This window comes from Monodon monoceros, unplaced genomic scaffold, assembly GCF_005190385.1.
Source record: "Monodon monoceros isolate NGI ecotype Baffin Bay Population unplaced genomic scaffold, NGI_Narwhal_1 Super_Scaffold_2, whole genome shotgun sequence".
Taxonomy (NCBI): Eukaryota; Metazoa; Chordata; class Mammalia; order Artiodactyla; family Monodontidae; genus Monodon; species Monodon monoceros.
This window is the reverse complement of record NW_021703776.1, coordinates 49,841,371-49,854,877: the sequence shown is the minus strand read 5'-3', so window position 1 is coordinate 49,854,877 and position 13,507 is coordinate 49,841,371. Positions and strand designations below refer to the sequence as shown.

The 13,507-nt window shown below is 34.9% G+C and overlaps 2 protein-coding genes across 12 annotated transcripts in view; one reads left to right on the top strand and one right to left on the bottom strand.

The window, feature by feature from the left end:
* The window catches only part of AKAP9 (A-kinase anchoring protein 9), a 149,225-nt gene extending 147,017 nt beyond the window's left edge, over window positions 1-2,208 (top strand). For 8 of the 10 annotated variants that reach the window (XM_029234410.1, XM_029234411.1, XM_029234415.1 and 5 more), the window contains 2 exons: window positions 353-492; window positions 1,651-2,208. In XM_029234410.1, the coding sequence (XP_029090243.1) occupies window positions 353-492; window positions 1,651-1,685 (175 nt within the window). In that variant the 3' untranslated portion in view covers window positions 1,686-2,208. Of the gene's footprint in view, window positions 1-352; window positions 552-1,650 lie in introns of those variants that run through there. The other 2 variants (XM_029234408.1, XM_029234407.1) reach the window with 2 other exon arrangements.
* A 2,221-nt stretch (window positions 2,209-4,429) lies between these two features.
* The window catches only part of LOC114902102 (lanosterol 14-alpha demethylase), a 17,027-nt gene continuing 7,949 nt past the window's right edge, over window positions 4,430-13,507 (bottom strand). For both annotated transcript variants that reach the window (XM_029234483.1, XM_029234484.1), the window contains exons 5-10: window positions 11,440-11,614; window positions 10,407-10,526; window positions 9,803-9,998; window positions 8,344-8,439; window positions 7,608-7,776; window positions 4,430-5,383 (exon numbers count right to left, since the gene is read on the bottom strand). In XM_029234483.1, coding sequence (XP_029090316.1) covers window positions 5,205-5,383; window positions 7,608-7,776; window positions 8,344-8,439; window positions 9,803-9,998; window positions 10,407-10,526; window positions 11,440-11,614 — 935 coding nt within the window. In that variant the 3' untranslated portion in view covers window positions 4,430-5,204. The remainder of the gene's footprint in view (window positions 5,384-7,607; window positions 7,777-8,343; window positions 8,440-9,802; window positions 9,999-10,406; window positions 10,527-11,439; window positions 11,615-13,507) is intronic.

Sequence of the window (13,507 nt, the reverse complement as noted above, 5' to 3'; positions counted from 1 at the left end):
TGTATGCTGTGGCTAGACATTGAGAAAGGTATTAACTAAAATTGAGAGTCTGGAATTATGAAAACACCTCTAAAGTTTGCAGGGCAAGATGCATTTATATGTATGCAGCCTTTATTGATGGCCTCTGTGACAGGCAGTGTACTGGATGTACATTCTTTTGATGACTTAGTAGCTGCTTTGAATTTATCGAAGAGTTTTTTCCTTTCCACATGATTCAGACTCAGTAGTATGGGCTATATAGATTGAGCAGTGTACAAGTGGTCTACCTTTTGAGGGCAGGGTGGTGGTAGGCTGAGTTACTTGTATTGTTTCTGGATAATTGGGATTCATGTTTGTATTTTTAATCTCATAGGTACCCAGGTCCTCCAGCTGATTTAAATCCTGGTTCCTTAGCATGTTCTCAGCTTCAGAATTATGATCCTGACAGAGCCCTGACAGATTATATCACTCGGCTAGAGGCACTGCAGAGACGACTTGGAACTGTACAGTCAGGTACCCTCAGGTTAACCAAGTATTGGCAGCACCATAGTGCTTGATAGACCCGGAACGCTTTCTCTTTCTGAAATTCCTTGACCTTCCTCATTAGGATAATCAAATCTTACAGTTCAGTGCCTGAGTTACCAGGCTAGACTTTAGGAATTTAAGACAAAACATGATTTATCACCCTGGATCCCATTCTCAGCCCCCAAAAATTCCTGCTCATCTCATTGAAAAGATTGATTAGGGGAAATGCACGACGAGCACCAATGTGCAAAGTACTCTGAAGCTTACACAGTCTGCTAGAGAACTTGTTCCTAAGTAATACATCGTGAGGCATGCAAATAAGGGATAGCGAGATGAGAGGAGGACGCAAGTACTTTAAGCACTTACTGCAGCCATTATCTCTACTAGGACCTTGTACTCTTACGTATGATCCAAGGAACCCATCCCATTCAAAAGACTGTAAGAGTGACGTTTTATTTTTCTCTGCTCAAAAACACACGCAGAAAAATTTCATTATTAGTAGAAGTGGATTCCCTTCCTTGTTTATTGTGAGAAAAACCTCTTTTCCCGTCTCTCTTCAGTTCACTCCGATTCAAAGATTTTGAATCATTTTAATTTAATGAGCTTTAAGTCTATATATATATATATATATATATATATATATATATATATATATATATGTTACTATTATTAGAGACCCTTTTCTCCTACTATTCCCACAAAATAGATAGGACTAATAACCAGTTATTTAAGTGTAGTTTATCTCTTCATACAAGAAATCACCTAACCCAAGAAACTTGTAGAAAACTTTTATTATCATAGCTGGGCTTTGTTGGTTTGAGCATCTAAATTTCACAAGACCCAGATTTTGAAGACCAAAAGATATTTCAAGAGGTATATAGAACATTGAACCTGCAGGGCACTTTACAGAGAATCTTAAAATTAATCTCACTTAGCATGCTATGGAGCCAGCCACAATGGCTTTTAAATATATATTAAAAATCCCTTTTAAAAAAATCAGTTCAGGTCTGAATAAGACTTTTTTAGAGGAAAACAAAGCATTTTAAAAAAAATGATGGATAATAATCTTCTGCCCATCATGAACTAGTCTGATATAAGTCACAATCTAATTTGAAATCATTGAATTATCCTGTTCCTGTCTTATAGGTTCAACTCAGTTTCATGCTGGCATGAGAAGATAATCCTTTGAAACATCATGAATCGAAGTGATTTTAAACAAATTCCCTTTTGTAAATCAGTGGTTCTTTTGTGCTTTTGTATTGTGGATATTCAATGGGACCAATCTGAACACAGCTTATGATTGTATACAAATCCCTTGCCAGCACATGAAAACAAACTGGAATTTGTACATATAAGCATTGTGTATGTATTCATGCACAATAATCATTAAATTACATGTATATTTGTGGAATGCTAATTTAAATGATTAAATTATAAACCTTGTGTATTTATCAAATGGGTGAAAAGATTAAACTTTTGGCATTATGTTACTGTTGAATGTGTAGCTTGAGGTGTCCTGCACTTTTCTTATAAGGCTACTGAAGTTATATGTTTCTGCCTAATATATTTGCTACTGGTGATGAAGACAGATAATATCACTTGTAGAGACTTATTTTTGTATAATGGTAGAAGTTTTGAATTTTATGGGATATTTTGTCAAGTACTGAAATAAAAATGACTTCACCATTTTAACTACACTGTATTTGAACCTTCTTCACTTTTAACGAGCCATAGTTCTTGGTGCATGTCTTAGTACGTTCGGGCTGCTATAACAAAATACCATAGCCTGGGTGGCTTATAAAAACAATAGAAATTTATTTCTGTTCTCTTTATTTCTAGTTCTGGAGGCTAGCAAGTCCAAGATCAAAGCGCCAGCAAATTTGGTGTCTGGTGAGAGCCCATTTCCTGATTTTGTAGACTGCCATCTTCTCACTGTGTCCTCACGTGGCAGAGGGGCAAGGGGGCTCTCCAAGGTCTCTTTTATAAGGGCACTAATCCCATTCGTGAAAGCTCTGCCGCCATGACCTAATCACCTCCCAAAGGCCCCACTAACAAATACCAACAAATTGGGGATTAGGTTTCAACATACGAATCTGGGGAGATACAGACATTCAGCCTACAGTAGTATGTATCACCTTATTATATATCTCAAGTATGTAGCATTTAGAGATTCAGAAAGTTGTCCTAATTTTAGAATTAGCTACTATTGGGATTTTTCTTTCCCTACACGGAGAAAGAGTTTTTCCATGCGCCTTTTTTTATCAACTTTAAGTCTACATATAGTGTTTTTTAGAAGCCAAATGAGTATTTTCATGATAAATCCATATTTGCCCTATTATGTTTAAGGTTACTTATATCCAAAGGTGTGTCCTCACAAAGCCATGCCCACTAAGATAATACAGAATCTTAAATTTTATTAACCACAATGCAGCAGAATTAAGCAGTATTCCTGCTGTCCAATCCAAATTCAGAGTGAGATGCTTTCACAGAGATAATATGGATCTCAATGTTATTTCTTAACTAGAGTCCTCCTGATAACATGGCCATCAGTATTTGATATTTATTTCCAGAGGATTTTATCTTACCATTAGATATTCTGTGATTTACACCAACACAAACAGGCAATCTACACTCTTTGAAATTTCAAATTACCTAAATTTTCCATATTAGCAGCTGGGTTCCAATAAGGAGTTCTAGAAGTTACAAATGTATTCTAAAACAGTTGAAGAGGGGAGGTTGTGGGTAAAACCTTTTTTAGCTAAACATAGCTTTCCATTCAAGGCAATTCTACTCTTAAGAGAGAATGGAGAAAAGAGCAGATAAACAAGTGCTCTGATCAATCTTATTATTTCACTCCCATCATTTGACCATCACCGTCCTTATGACATTAGGCCTCTGCAGTCAAACTTGTTAATGCTTCTCAATAATTGGTCTGTGGTTAAAAACTAAATCTTTTTAAGTCTTCTTAAAACTATTCACTAAACATGGACCAGCCTTTCCAGAGTTTTAACTTTTTTGTGTGCCATGAACCTCTCTAGCAATCTTGTGAAACTATGGATCCCTTCTCAGAATAATGCTTTTAAAGCCATAAAATATACAGGATTGCAAAGGAAACCAAGTATATAGAAATAGTCAAACTTTAAAGAAATTTTTGTGATGAGTAAAGAAATAAGATCTAGCAGATCTAATAACTATAATACCGTAATGTCAAAGTAGTGATAAAAGTTAAAGATATTTCAAGACATCTGCAACATCTATAATGGGATATGAAAAGTATCTGTGATTTCTGTTTGCAAAATCATGAGTACTGCTAATACTAGTGTGGTTTGTTGACTAAATTCATAAATAAAGAAAATATTAAATTACAGTTTGAAATAAGTACAAATAAAGATGGAACTTTTTTCCCATCCAAGTTCCTAGATTCCTAAATTCCACTCATTGAACCACACACTTTACCATTTGTGAATGCAAACTGTACTCTCAAAGATAATTTTAATGTGAAAAACTCAACAATACAGATTTTAGCTTCACAAATAGAGTTTAATGTGAGTCCTCCAGCCTTTTAAACAGAACTGTAATACACATAGGGGAAAGTATGTTTACCTCATCTAGTAATAACAAAGTACGTGGTTAAGTTACAGGTATCATATAGTTACATCTCCAGTTATAATTTGAGTTGATTCTTGAACTCAGGCTTCACAGAATTTGACCAGTGATTGATACACTCCCAAGACCCCTGCTTCGTATTACACTTATCTTAAAGCCAGATTCCCTGATCTCAGATTTTGTATTTAAAAAGAAAAAATAAAAAGCCTGTTAACCTAAACTAACAGAACTAGTAACAAACATCCTTAATTAGATTCTGGAGAGGAAGCAGGAACCACCTTGAGCCAAAGAGAACAAAACTTATCCCTCAAGGACTTTATTTTGGAATTCCACACAGATGCAACTATGTGGAACCAGATACAAATTAATCAAACAGATAAATATGTAATATTTAGTAATGAGATCAAGTTACACAAGCAGTCTTTCATATTAATTATTTTTTAGGAAAAAGAATTAGTCATTGTCATAGATCTCAATTTCCTACAGACAGTGCTTCCAGTTATTTCAAATATATTTTCCTACAATATAGCTCCATCATTGCTAAATATCATCATACCAAAACAATAGGATTCTCTTTTATCCAAGGCTTTAAAGGGGAGTTTATTCCCTACCCACCCATCCTTACACATACATACATACATACATTGCCCAACAAATCTAAGGCTTCCAAGTATTTCACTGGGCTTTTATACTTGCAGATCTAGCACAAGAGTTGAACACTCTGAACTTACTTGCCAAGAGCTATGTATGCTCTTAAAATTAATACCTGGAAATTGTGTTACTTAGAATCTGCCAATTACCAAAGATCCCCCCCAAACTAATGAGCCTGATTTCCTTAAAGGAAAGGAAACCAACTATATAGAAACTTATAGTTTTCCTTTATCCATCATAAGACTATTGGGAAATTTCTGAAATGCCATTGGATTTGATGGAACCATTCAGTTAAAATATAAAAACCGTAAGTTAAGTTGGCTGTCTTTTAAAATTACACACTCAAAAAAAAGTACACTGGGAGTTGTTTCGTAAACTTCATTCTCTTCAATGCTTTTGCAGTTTACAGTGATGTTTCACATTTTAGTTCCTTGCTGCCTTTTTCATTTTGATCTTCGTTTGTATTGGATAACTGGGTTTTCAGGGGTGTGAATCATTGTTGTATAATTTACAGTGGGAAAATATCCATCAATGAGTTCAAATTCATATAAACGAAGCATAGTGGACCAAATTGTCTTGATTTGAACATAAGCAAAATTCTCCCCAATACAACGATGACGCCCTGTAAGAGAAAACATTTCCATAACAGTCGGCTGAAATTCTTTCTCATGTCTTTGAGCCTGGAATGATAAAATTTGTTTATCCACAGTTAAGGTGAATAGCAGATATACAGATATATAGTAAAAAGATGACATAGTCTTTTCAAAAGAATGTAAATAACTAATAAAAATCCCAAGAGATTTTTAATGTCTGTTATTAGGGGAAACAGCACATGGGTAATTATACAATCATTTTTCCAATTGTTTATTTGAAACCTAACATCTATCTAGGTTAAAAATAAGTAAGGTTTGAAACATACGATGATAATCTAGTTTGGAAATATACTAGAATATTCTTAACTTCTGTCCCAAGAGAGCCATAGTCAAAAGTTAATATGAACCTTCCAATCAAAACTTTAAATGTCATTACAAATGATAATGGAAGAAAAAGAAATTTAATAAACCAAAAATAGCAACACATCAAAATTTAAAATGTCATATACGTGTAAAAACTGACAAGCTGATTATAAAATGCATACAGAAATGCAAAGGACGAAGATATCCAAAGCGATCCTTAACAAGATGAACCAAGTTGCAGGACTTAAAACTGACTTCAAATCTGACTTTAATACTAAGGTATGGCAACTGTGATAATGTGGATTGCAATAAGAAATACGTATTTAGTCTTCCATCTTGGCACAGAGCTCCTCAAACCTGTGGAATTTCTTAAGTGAAAAGAGCAATAAAGGTCAAAGAGGAAAAGAGCCTTTTGTTATTCGTAACAAGCCCCTTTCAACCACAGTTGAGTTTGCTAATGAGGTGACTGCCAGGGGAACCAACCATGTGATTAGAGGGTTGGAACTTTCAGCAATACCCCCCAGCTTCCAGGAGAGAGAGGGTCTGGAGGTTGAATTAATCACCAATGACCAGCGATTTAATCAATCGTGCCTATGTAATGAAGCCTCCACAAAATCCCTACAGAAGTACAGGGAAGGGACAGGACAGGGGACAGTGTTCAGAGAGCTTCGAGGATAGTAAACATGTGGAGGTGCTGGAAGGGTGGCATACCCACAGAGGGCTTGGCAGCTGTGTACCCCTTCCTTCTACTTTGCTCTATGCTTCTCTTCAATCACACTATTCCTGAGTTATATACTTTTATAGTAAACCCGTAGTCTAGTAAATAAAGTTTTCTAAGTTCTGTGAGCCATTCTAACAAATTATGGAACCCCAAGGAGGGGATCTAGAGAACCTCGAATTTACAGCCAGTTGGTCAGAAAAACAGGTGCCAACCTGGACTTGTAATTGGCATCTAAAGTGGTGAGGGACAGTCTTGTGGGACTAAGCTGTTAACCAATGGGGAGTGCACTAACCCCAGATAAAAGCCAGATAATTGTCAGTTTAGAAATGGGGCAGAATTTGGGCTGGAGAACTAATGCCCCTTCCAACTACTTGAACAATCTATGACTCTTTTATTGATATTTATATCATATACCATTATTGAATTTCTTTACTAAATAGTTATTAAGATCTGAAGTTCCCAAAGGACTTTATACTTTCGTTTATGTATGGAAAAGGTGTGACCAATGACAAAAATGTCATGTCACTTAAATGATCTCTTTGGAAAAAACAAATAATTCATAGAATATAGTTTAATCTGTACAAAGTACCAGTGAATGGAGAAATTATTGGAGGAACGAGAGTCTGTCTGTGTCATTTTAGGATCTTAACTGAAATGCAGAGGTTTGCATACCTATGCACAACCTGCCCAAATTTAAAGACCATCTTATCATCAGGATATATAGGGCAGAGAACCAAAAAGTTCACTAACAATCCAGAAAAGCTTCCATGCCATTGCTCTTTTCTGAAATGCTGATTGTCTCATCATATTTAGCCTGAAATAATTGCCCAAATGGTGTGCTAACTCCAATAGTTCTTTAAAACAGAATTCACAAGGAGCTTTAAATACTATGATAAGGGAAAACAGGGTGGACTATAAAGATTAGAACTGATAAAACTAGATAGGTTAGAAGGTAATAGAACATTGTAAGGATTCACAGAACTATTTCCTTTAGTACAAATGAAATATTTTTTCCAACCTGCAAAGATTACACTCCTACAGATGTTTGCAGGAATGTCCCTATGAGGAAAGGGAAAGATATTCGTAAATAAACTTCACATGGATTATTCTGACAGGCACAAATATGTTATCAGAACAGACATTTCAAGTGCCAAATGTAATCATCTTACCAGCTCCAAATGGCACATAAGCAAACTTCTCTCCTGATGCTGGATTGTCCTGTAAGTAGCGATCAGGATTAAAGTCCAGACGTTCTACCCATGAGTCTTTAAGTCTTTGATTGACAGTGGGAGAAACACACACCTGATGTCCTGGAGGAATGGTATACCCTGCCACAGTCTACAAATGAAAGCAACACATTTCACTAGATAATTTTAAAATATTCTAACAATCAGACCATTGTGTAACAAAGCATTAATATACATGAAATACACATATATTTTTAAACTGGCTACATGATAGGCCAGTTAAAAATTATTTTAACTCAAGATGATTTCCAAATAACACACATTGGGCTGGAAGTATATACACAAATTTTAAAAAGTGATAATGCCTTGGGGGTAGGGGTGGGATTTCAAGGAACCTTTCACAATCCAATTTACACACTTCCACACTGTTACAATTTTTTACAACAACACATGTTATTTTAAAAACCAAGAAAAAAGTATACTTCCATTTTAAAAAACCCTAATTGTTAAATTAAAATGTAGGGAGAACAGATGAGCATGTATACTGTCTGCAATTATGTAAAAATATTTATACATTTAAAATATGTAAAACTGAAAATTATGTAGAAGTGATTATTCTACTTTTTTAATTTAAAAAATTCTCTTTGATATTATGATATTTCTTCTTGATAAATAACAACTGGGGGCACAGAGGAAAAGATCTAGCCAGGAGACTCACCTGAGGAGTTTTGGCCATTCTCATCATGGTCATTATAGGAGGTCGAAGTCTTAATGTTTCTTTTATGCAGCGATCAAGAAAATTTAGGTCCTTGAGCTAAAAAGAGAAAAAATTTCCCGAGTTTTACAAATACTTAACATACTTCAACAGGACAAACAAGTTCAGGGTAACTGGGAATATCTTGTCTTATTTTTGTCCATGGTCAGTAAAGAAAAAGAAGGCGAGATAACAGATCACTCCGAAGAATGGCATGGTAAGGACCTTCAAAAATTCACTCATCTAAAAAATGAAAACATTAGCAAAAATCATCAATGTCAGCTTTTTCGAAACCTATACACAAATGTTTAGAGCAGTGTTATTCACAGTAGCCAGAGGGTGGAAACAACCCAAATGTCGATCAACTGATGAAGAGATAAATAAATGTGGTACAGCCATACGATGGAATATTACTTGGCAATAAAACAGATTGAAGTACTGATACATGCTACAACATGGATTAACCTTGAAAACATGCTAAGTGAAAGAAGCCAGTCACAAAAGACCACATATTGTATGATTTCATTCATATGAAATGTCCAGAATAGGCAAATCCATAGAGACAAAAAGAAGATTAGTGGGTGCCAGGGGCAGGGGAAATGAAGCATGACTGCTAATGGGTACCGGCTCTCTTTTGGAAGTGATGTAAATACTCTAAAATGAAATTGTGATGATGGTTTCACAATTCTGAATATATTTTAAAAACCAGTGAATTGTATACTTTAAGTGGGTAGATTTTATACTATCTGAATTATGTATCAATTAAGCTATCACTTTAAAAGTTACTAAAATCAGGAATGAAAGAAGAGACATCACTATTGACCTAATAGAAATAAAAAGGATGCTAAGAGAATACTTTAACAATTGTATGCTAACAAATTAGGCAACCTAGATGAAATAGACAAATTCCTAGAAAGACACAAACTGCCAAAACTGACTTAAAAAGAAACAGAACATATGAATAGACCTGTAACAAGCAAAGACATTGAATTGGTAATCAAAAACCTTCCCACAAAGAAAGCACAGACATAGATGGCTTCACTGGTGAATTCTACCAGACACGTAAGAAAGAAATAACACCAATCCTTCACAAAGTCTTCCAAAAAGTAAAAGAGGAGAAAATGCTTCCAAACGCGTTCTCTGAGACCAGTAATACTCTGATACCAAAACCTGTCAAAGACATAACAATAAAACTACAGACCACTATCCTTTATGAATATAGATGCAAAAATCCTCAAAAGAATACTAGGAAAGTGGATCCAGCATTAGGACATTTCAGGGAAGGCTATGGGGAATTTTCTAAAAATAAAGAATCTAATCAATTTAATCTATAGTATATAGAAAATCCCAAATTGTCCCCTTTAAAAATTAGCCACACATACTCAGTGTCATAGGCAGCAATGAAACTGAAAATCCAACAAACCTGGTCATAAGTTAAGGGAGGCAGATTCTCTCCACAGACTGTTTTCTGTTCTAAGTAACATTTTTCTTGAAGTGTTTTGTCTCTGGCCAAAAAGAAACCCATCCAGGCGCTGGTAGTTGAGGATGTATGCTGCCCCGCCAAGAGCAATCCAATAAGCATGCCTGCTACTTCATCATCTGTCAAAGGATGCCCATCCCTAAAGAATGGACCGCATACACAAATTTAACATTTGGCAGACACATTTCATGTCTCAACCTTTATATAAAGGGTCAAAATGAACTAATTTTTCTCTTGCATTTGCCCATCACAAGTCAGATTTTTTTTTTTTTTCCTTTAGGGAAAAGAGACCAATAGAAAATATGATACTGGTTACAAAAGACTTCATTGAGGTTTACTAGCAAACTTTTCACCATGCACAGTACTGGGATTCCAGTAAGGCACAGGATCCCAGTAATTTATGTTTCATCCATTTAAAAAGTTCAAAGGTCATAGCTACTAATTTTGCCAGCATTATTACTTTTTAAATGTACATATTATTTAACTATGTTTTAATGTGTAAAAAATTTCCTGCTTCTGTTTAATATGTGATCTGAAGAGCTCTTACTTGTAAGTAGAATCTAGTAAAGTTTGGAGAATGTCATCAATTTTTTCTCCTGATTCTCTGCGTTTCTGGATTGCCTTATAGAAAATATTCTTGATCTCTCGATGAGCTCTGTCCCTGCGTCTGTAATTCAAACATGAAAATGACTTTAAAAAATAAGGTAATACTTTCAGGTATCAAACTGACAAAGCTCAGAACCAAGAGAAAAAAAAGAAGCCATGAAGATCTTAAATTGTTAGGGATTTCTAAGGTCCTTAAGGGCAGGAAATGTGTTTTAACATACATATCCCTGATTCTTTACACACTACCTGTGTTCTAACTAAAAGTCTAAAATAAGACTCAAATGATTATTCCGTTATAACCATTTTCCAGTTTAATAAAAAGCAGAATACTCTTTTACATTAACATGAAATTCCAATTTTAACCAAATTAATTCTTGAAGCAGACAGAGTCACTCTGTTTCTTCTGCAGGATTTAGCATTAGAATAAATCCCCATTTTTCACCTGAACAGAAATGAATCAACAAAGGCACAGAGAGACTACTAATATGCAAGACACTAAGCTACTTGTCAAGTCCTATGAGCAATGTTTCTCTGTATCACAGATGATCCTTGCTCTTAAGGAGATGATAATAGAGCTGTCAAGGAGACAGAAAATTAAAGAAAGGTACTAATACTTCAAAACAAACTTCACAATATACTACAAATTAGTCAAATACTTTCAAACAAGTGCTTAGAAGGGCTGTATCACTTTTAGGTAGAGTTGAGAAACCCTCCTGAGTACAAGGAATATGTGAGATAAGTAGGTTTTAAAATATCGGGACAGACAACAAATTACCTTTCTAATTAACTGAAACTTACCTTAAATAAGCTCACTGTGTAAAGAAATATCAAATGCTTACAGAAGAATGGAGGCTTATAATCTCCCCCAATTTGTTTGTTTTATATTTAATTTTTATCTTTGTCAATACAAAGCCAACCAACACTACAGTAATTAAACAAAGTGAAATGACCAAGTATTGTTTCTTTATCCATACCTGAAACTAGGCAAAGGGAGCCAGCCTGGCAAGAGCCAGGCTGCGTGGCTAAAACCTCCATCCAAATCTGCATACAGTTGTGCCACCTTCTCATTGAGTTGACTTCTGATTTCCTTTCCATGTAAACAATGGCTAGCTGTTAAAATTATGAGCTCAGAAAGAGCTTCAAACAAATCTAGAGGGGAAAAGATCATTCCCATTACTTTTGCCAAAAATTCTTTTACAATGTTCTGTTTTCTTAGAGATATAAAAGTACTGTGAAGGAAATGAGAATAAAAACTTAACTCAGGAACCAACAAGATCCTATTCATACCGTCAAAAAAAGCCTATAAATATGTGGCTACAACAAAGAGAGGCAAGAAACCAAATGATGGGAGGCACCCCAGCTCTCTGGACAGCCAAAATAGATGCCACAAAGGTACCTAAAACCTCACTCATACTCATGAGCCCTTAATCTTGAAAAGATAAAATGAAGATAAAAATGAATGTGGTTAAAAAAAAAAAATGAATGTGGTTATCTGAGTTCCAGATCACAGTATAATAATAATTATATTATTATATATGGGGACAATAATAAGGTGCTTTCCAAGGAATAGCAGTCCAAAGGCTGAAGAATGGATTATTCCCCAGGTCAAAAGTGGGAAAAAAACTGAAAAGTGAGAAACTCAAAGGTCAGAAAAAAACTGGTCTTGACCATACATAAAAGAAAACTGTAACCACCAACTTGTATATCCAAACATTAGAGACAGATGCATCAGGCAAGCACATCTGGGTGACACTTTAAAAGTCCTAACAATTACCCAATCAATATCCTGTTCTTTAATTCCATGTTCACCAAACGAACTTCCAGTTATCATTTGGCTTTCTAATTAGATTGCCAAAAAAGAGAAGTTTAGCAAATATTCTGGGGTTCTTGGTACCATAATTATATCTCACTTGTATTTATTCAGTTGGAGTTCTAGTTCATGCATCAGCTTCTTGTAGAATAGGAAATATGTCCCATGAACTTTAGGTATATTAAATAAAACCAGGTTCTGGACCTTTTATAGAAGCTGAAGACCAGACCCAGAATGTGGTGACCTACACAGAGGTCTTACTGCCCTGTAGGCAGATGTTGCTTCCTGCTATGAGTATGACAATTGTCTCTGAAGGCAACAATTACTGCAGTCCAATATAAAAACTGGATTCACAGAATCCAAAGAATTTTAAGTTACATTCAATATACTCCCTATATAATGCGAGAAAGCACACATTTTTTAAAGATTTCTATTGGGAACAGCTAAAATCACACTTTTGGTGGTACAGTAAGCTTATGTATTTAAATTTACTTTTTTCTTGGAATAAATCATTCCCATACAATAGGAGAAAAATAACATAATACATATATAATTAAGTCATTTAGACTTCTACTTGCCCATTGGGAGTTCAAAAATTTTTATTTATTTTATTAAAATGACCTTGAATGTAAGTTGTACATTCAGTTTATTTCAAAATTCAATTATGAATCATTTTTATATTATTCACATAAATGAGCTAAATAATACACACATTAATTAACCCATTTTAAGGTTTTGCTAAATGAGCAGCAATACAGTAAGTCCCCTACATATGAACAACTTCTGTTCCAAGGGTGTATTCGTTAGTCCAATTTGTCCGTAAGTCCAACAAAATTAGCCTAGGTACCCAACTAACACAATCCACTATATAGTACTGTACTGTAATAGGTTTATAATACTTTTCACACAAATAATAAATAAAAAACAAACACAAAAAATAAACACTTTTAATCTTACAGTACAGTACCTTGAAAAGTACAGTAGTACAGTACAGCAGCTGGCATACGGCGCACAATCGCATCTTTGAAAGTTCGCAACTTGAAGGTTCGTATGTAGGGGACTTAGTGTAATCACTTCCTCTCGGGTCTTTTAACTCCACGGTAATCATAACATGTTCATTTCATTAAATCTAAGGTGGTTTTACATATGGTGTAGTTTGCTTTCTACACACACACACACACACACACACACACACACACTCTTCACCCTTTTTTTTTTTTTTTTTTTTTTTT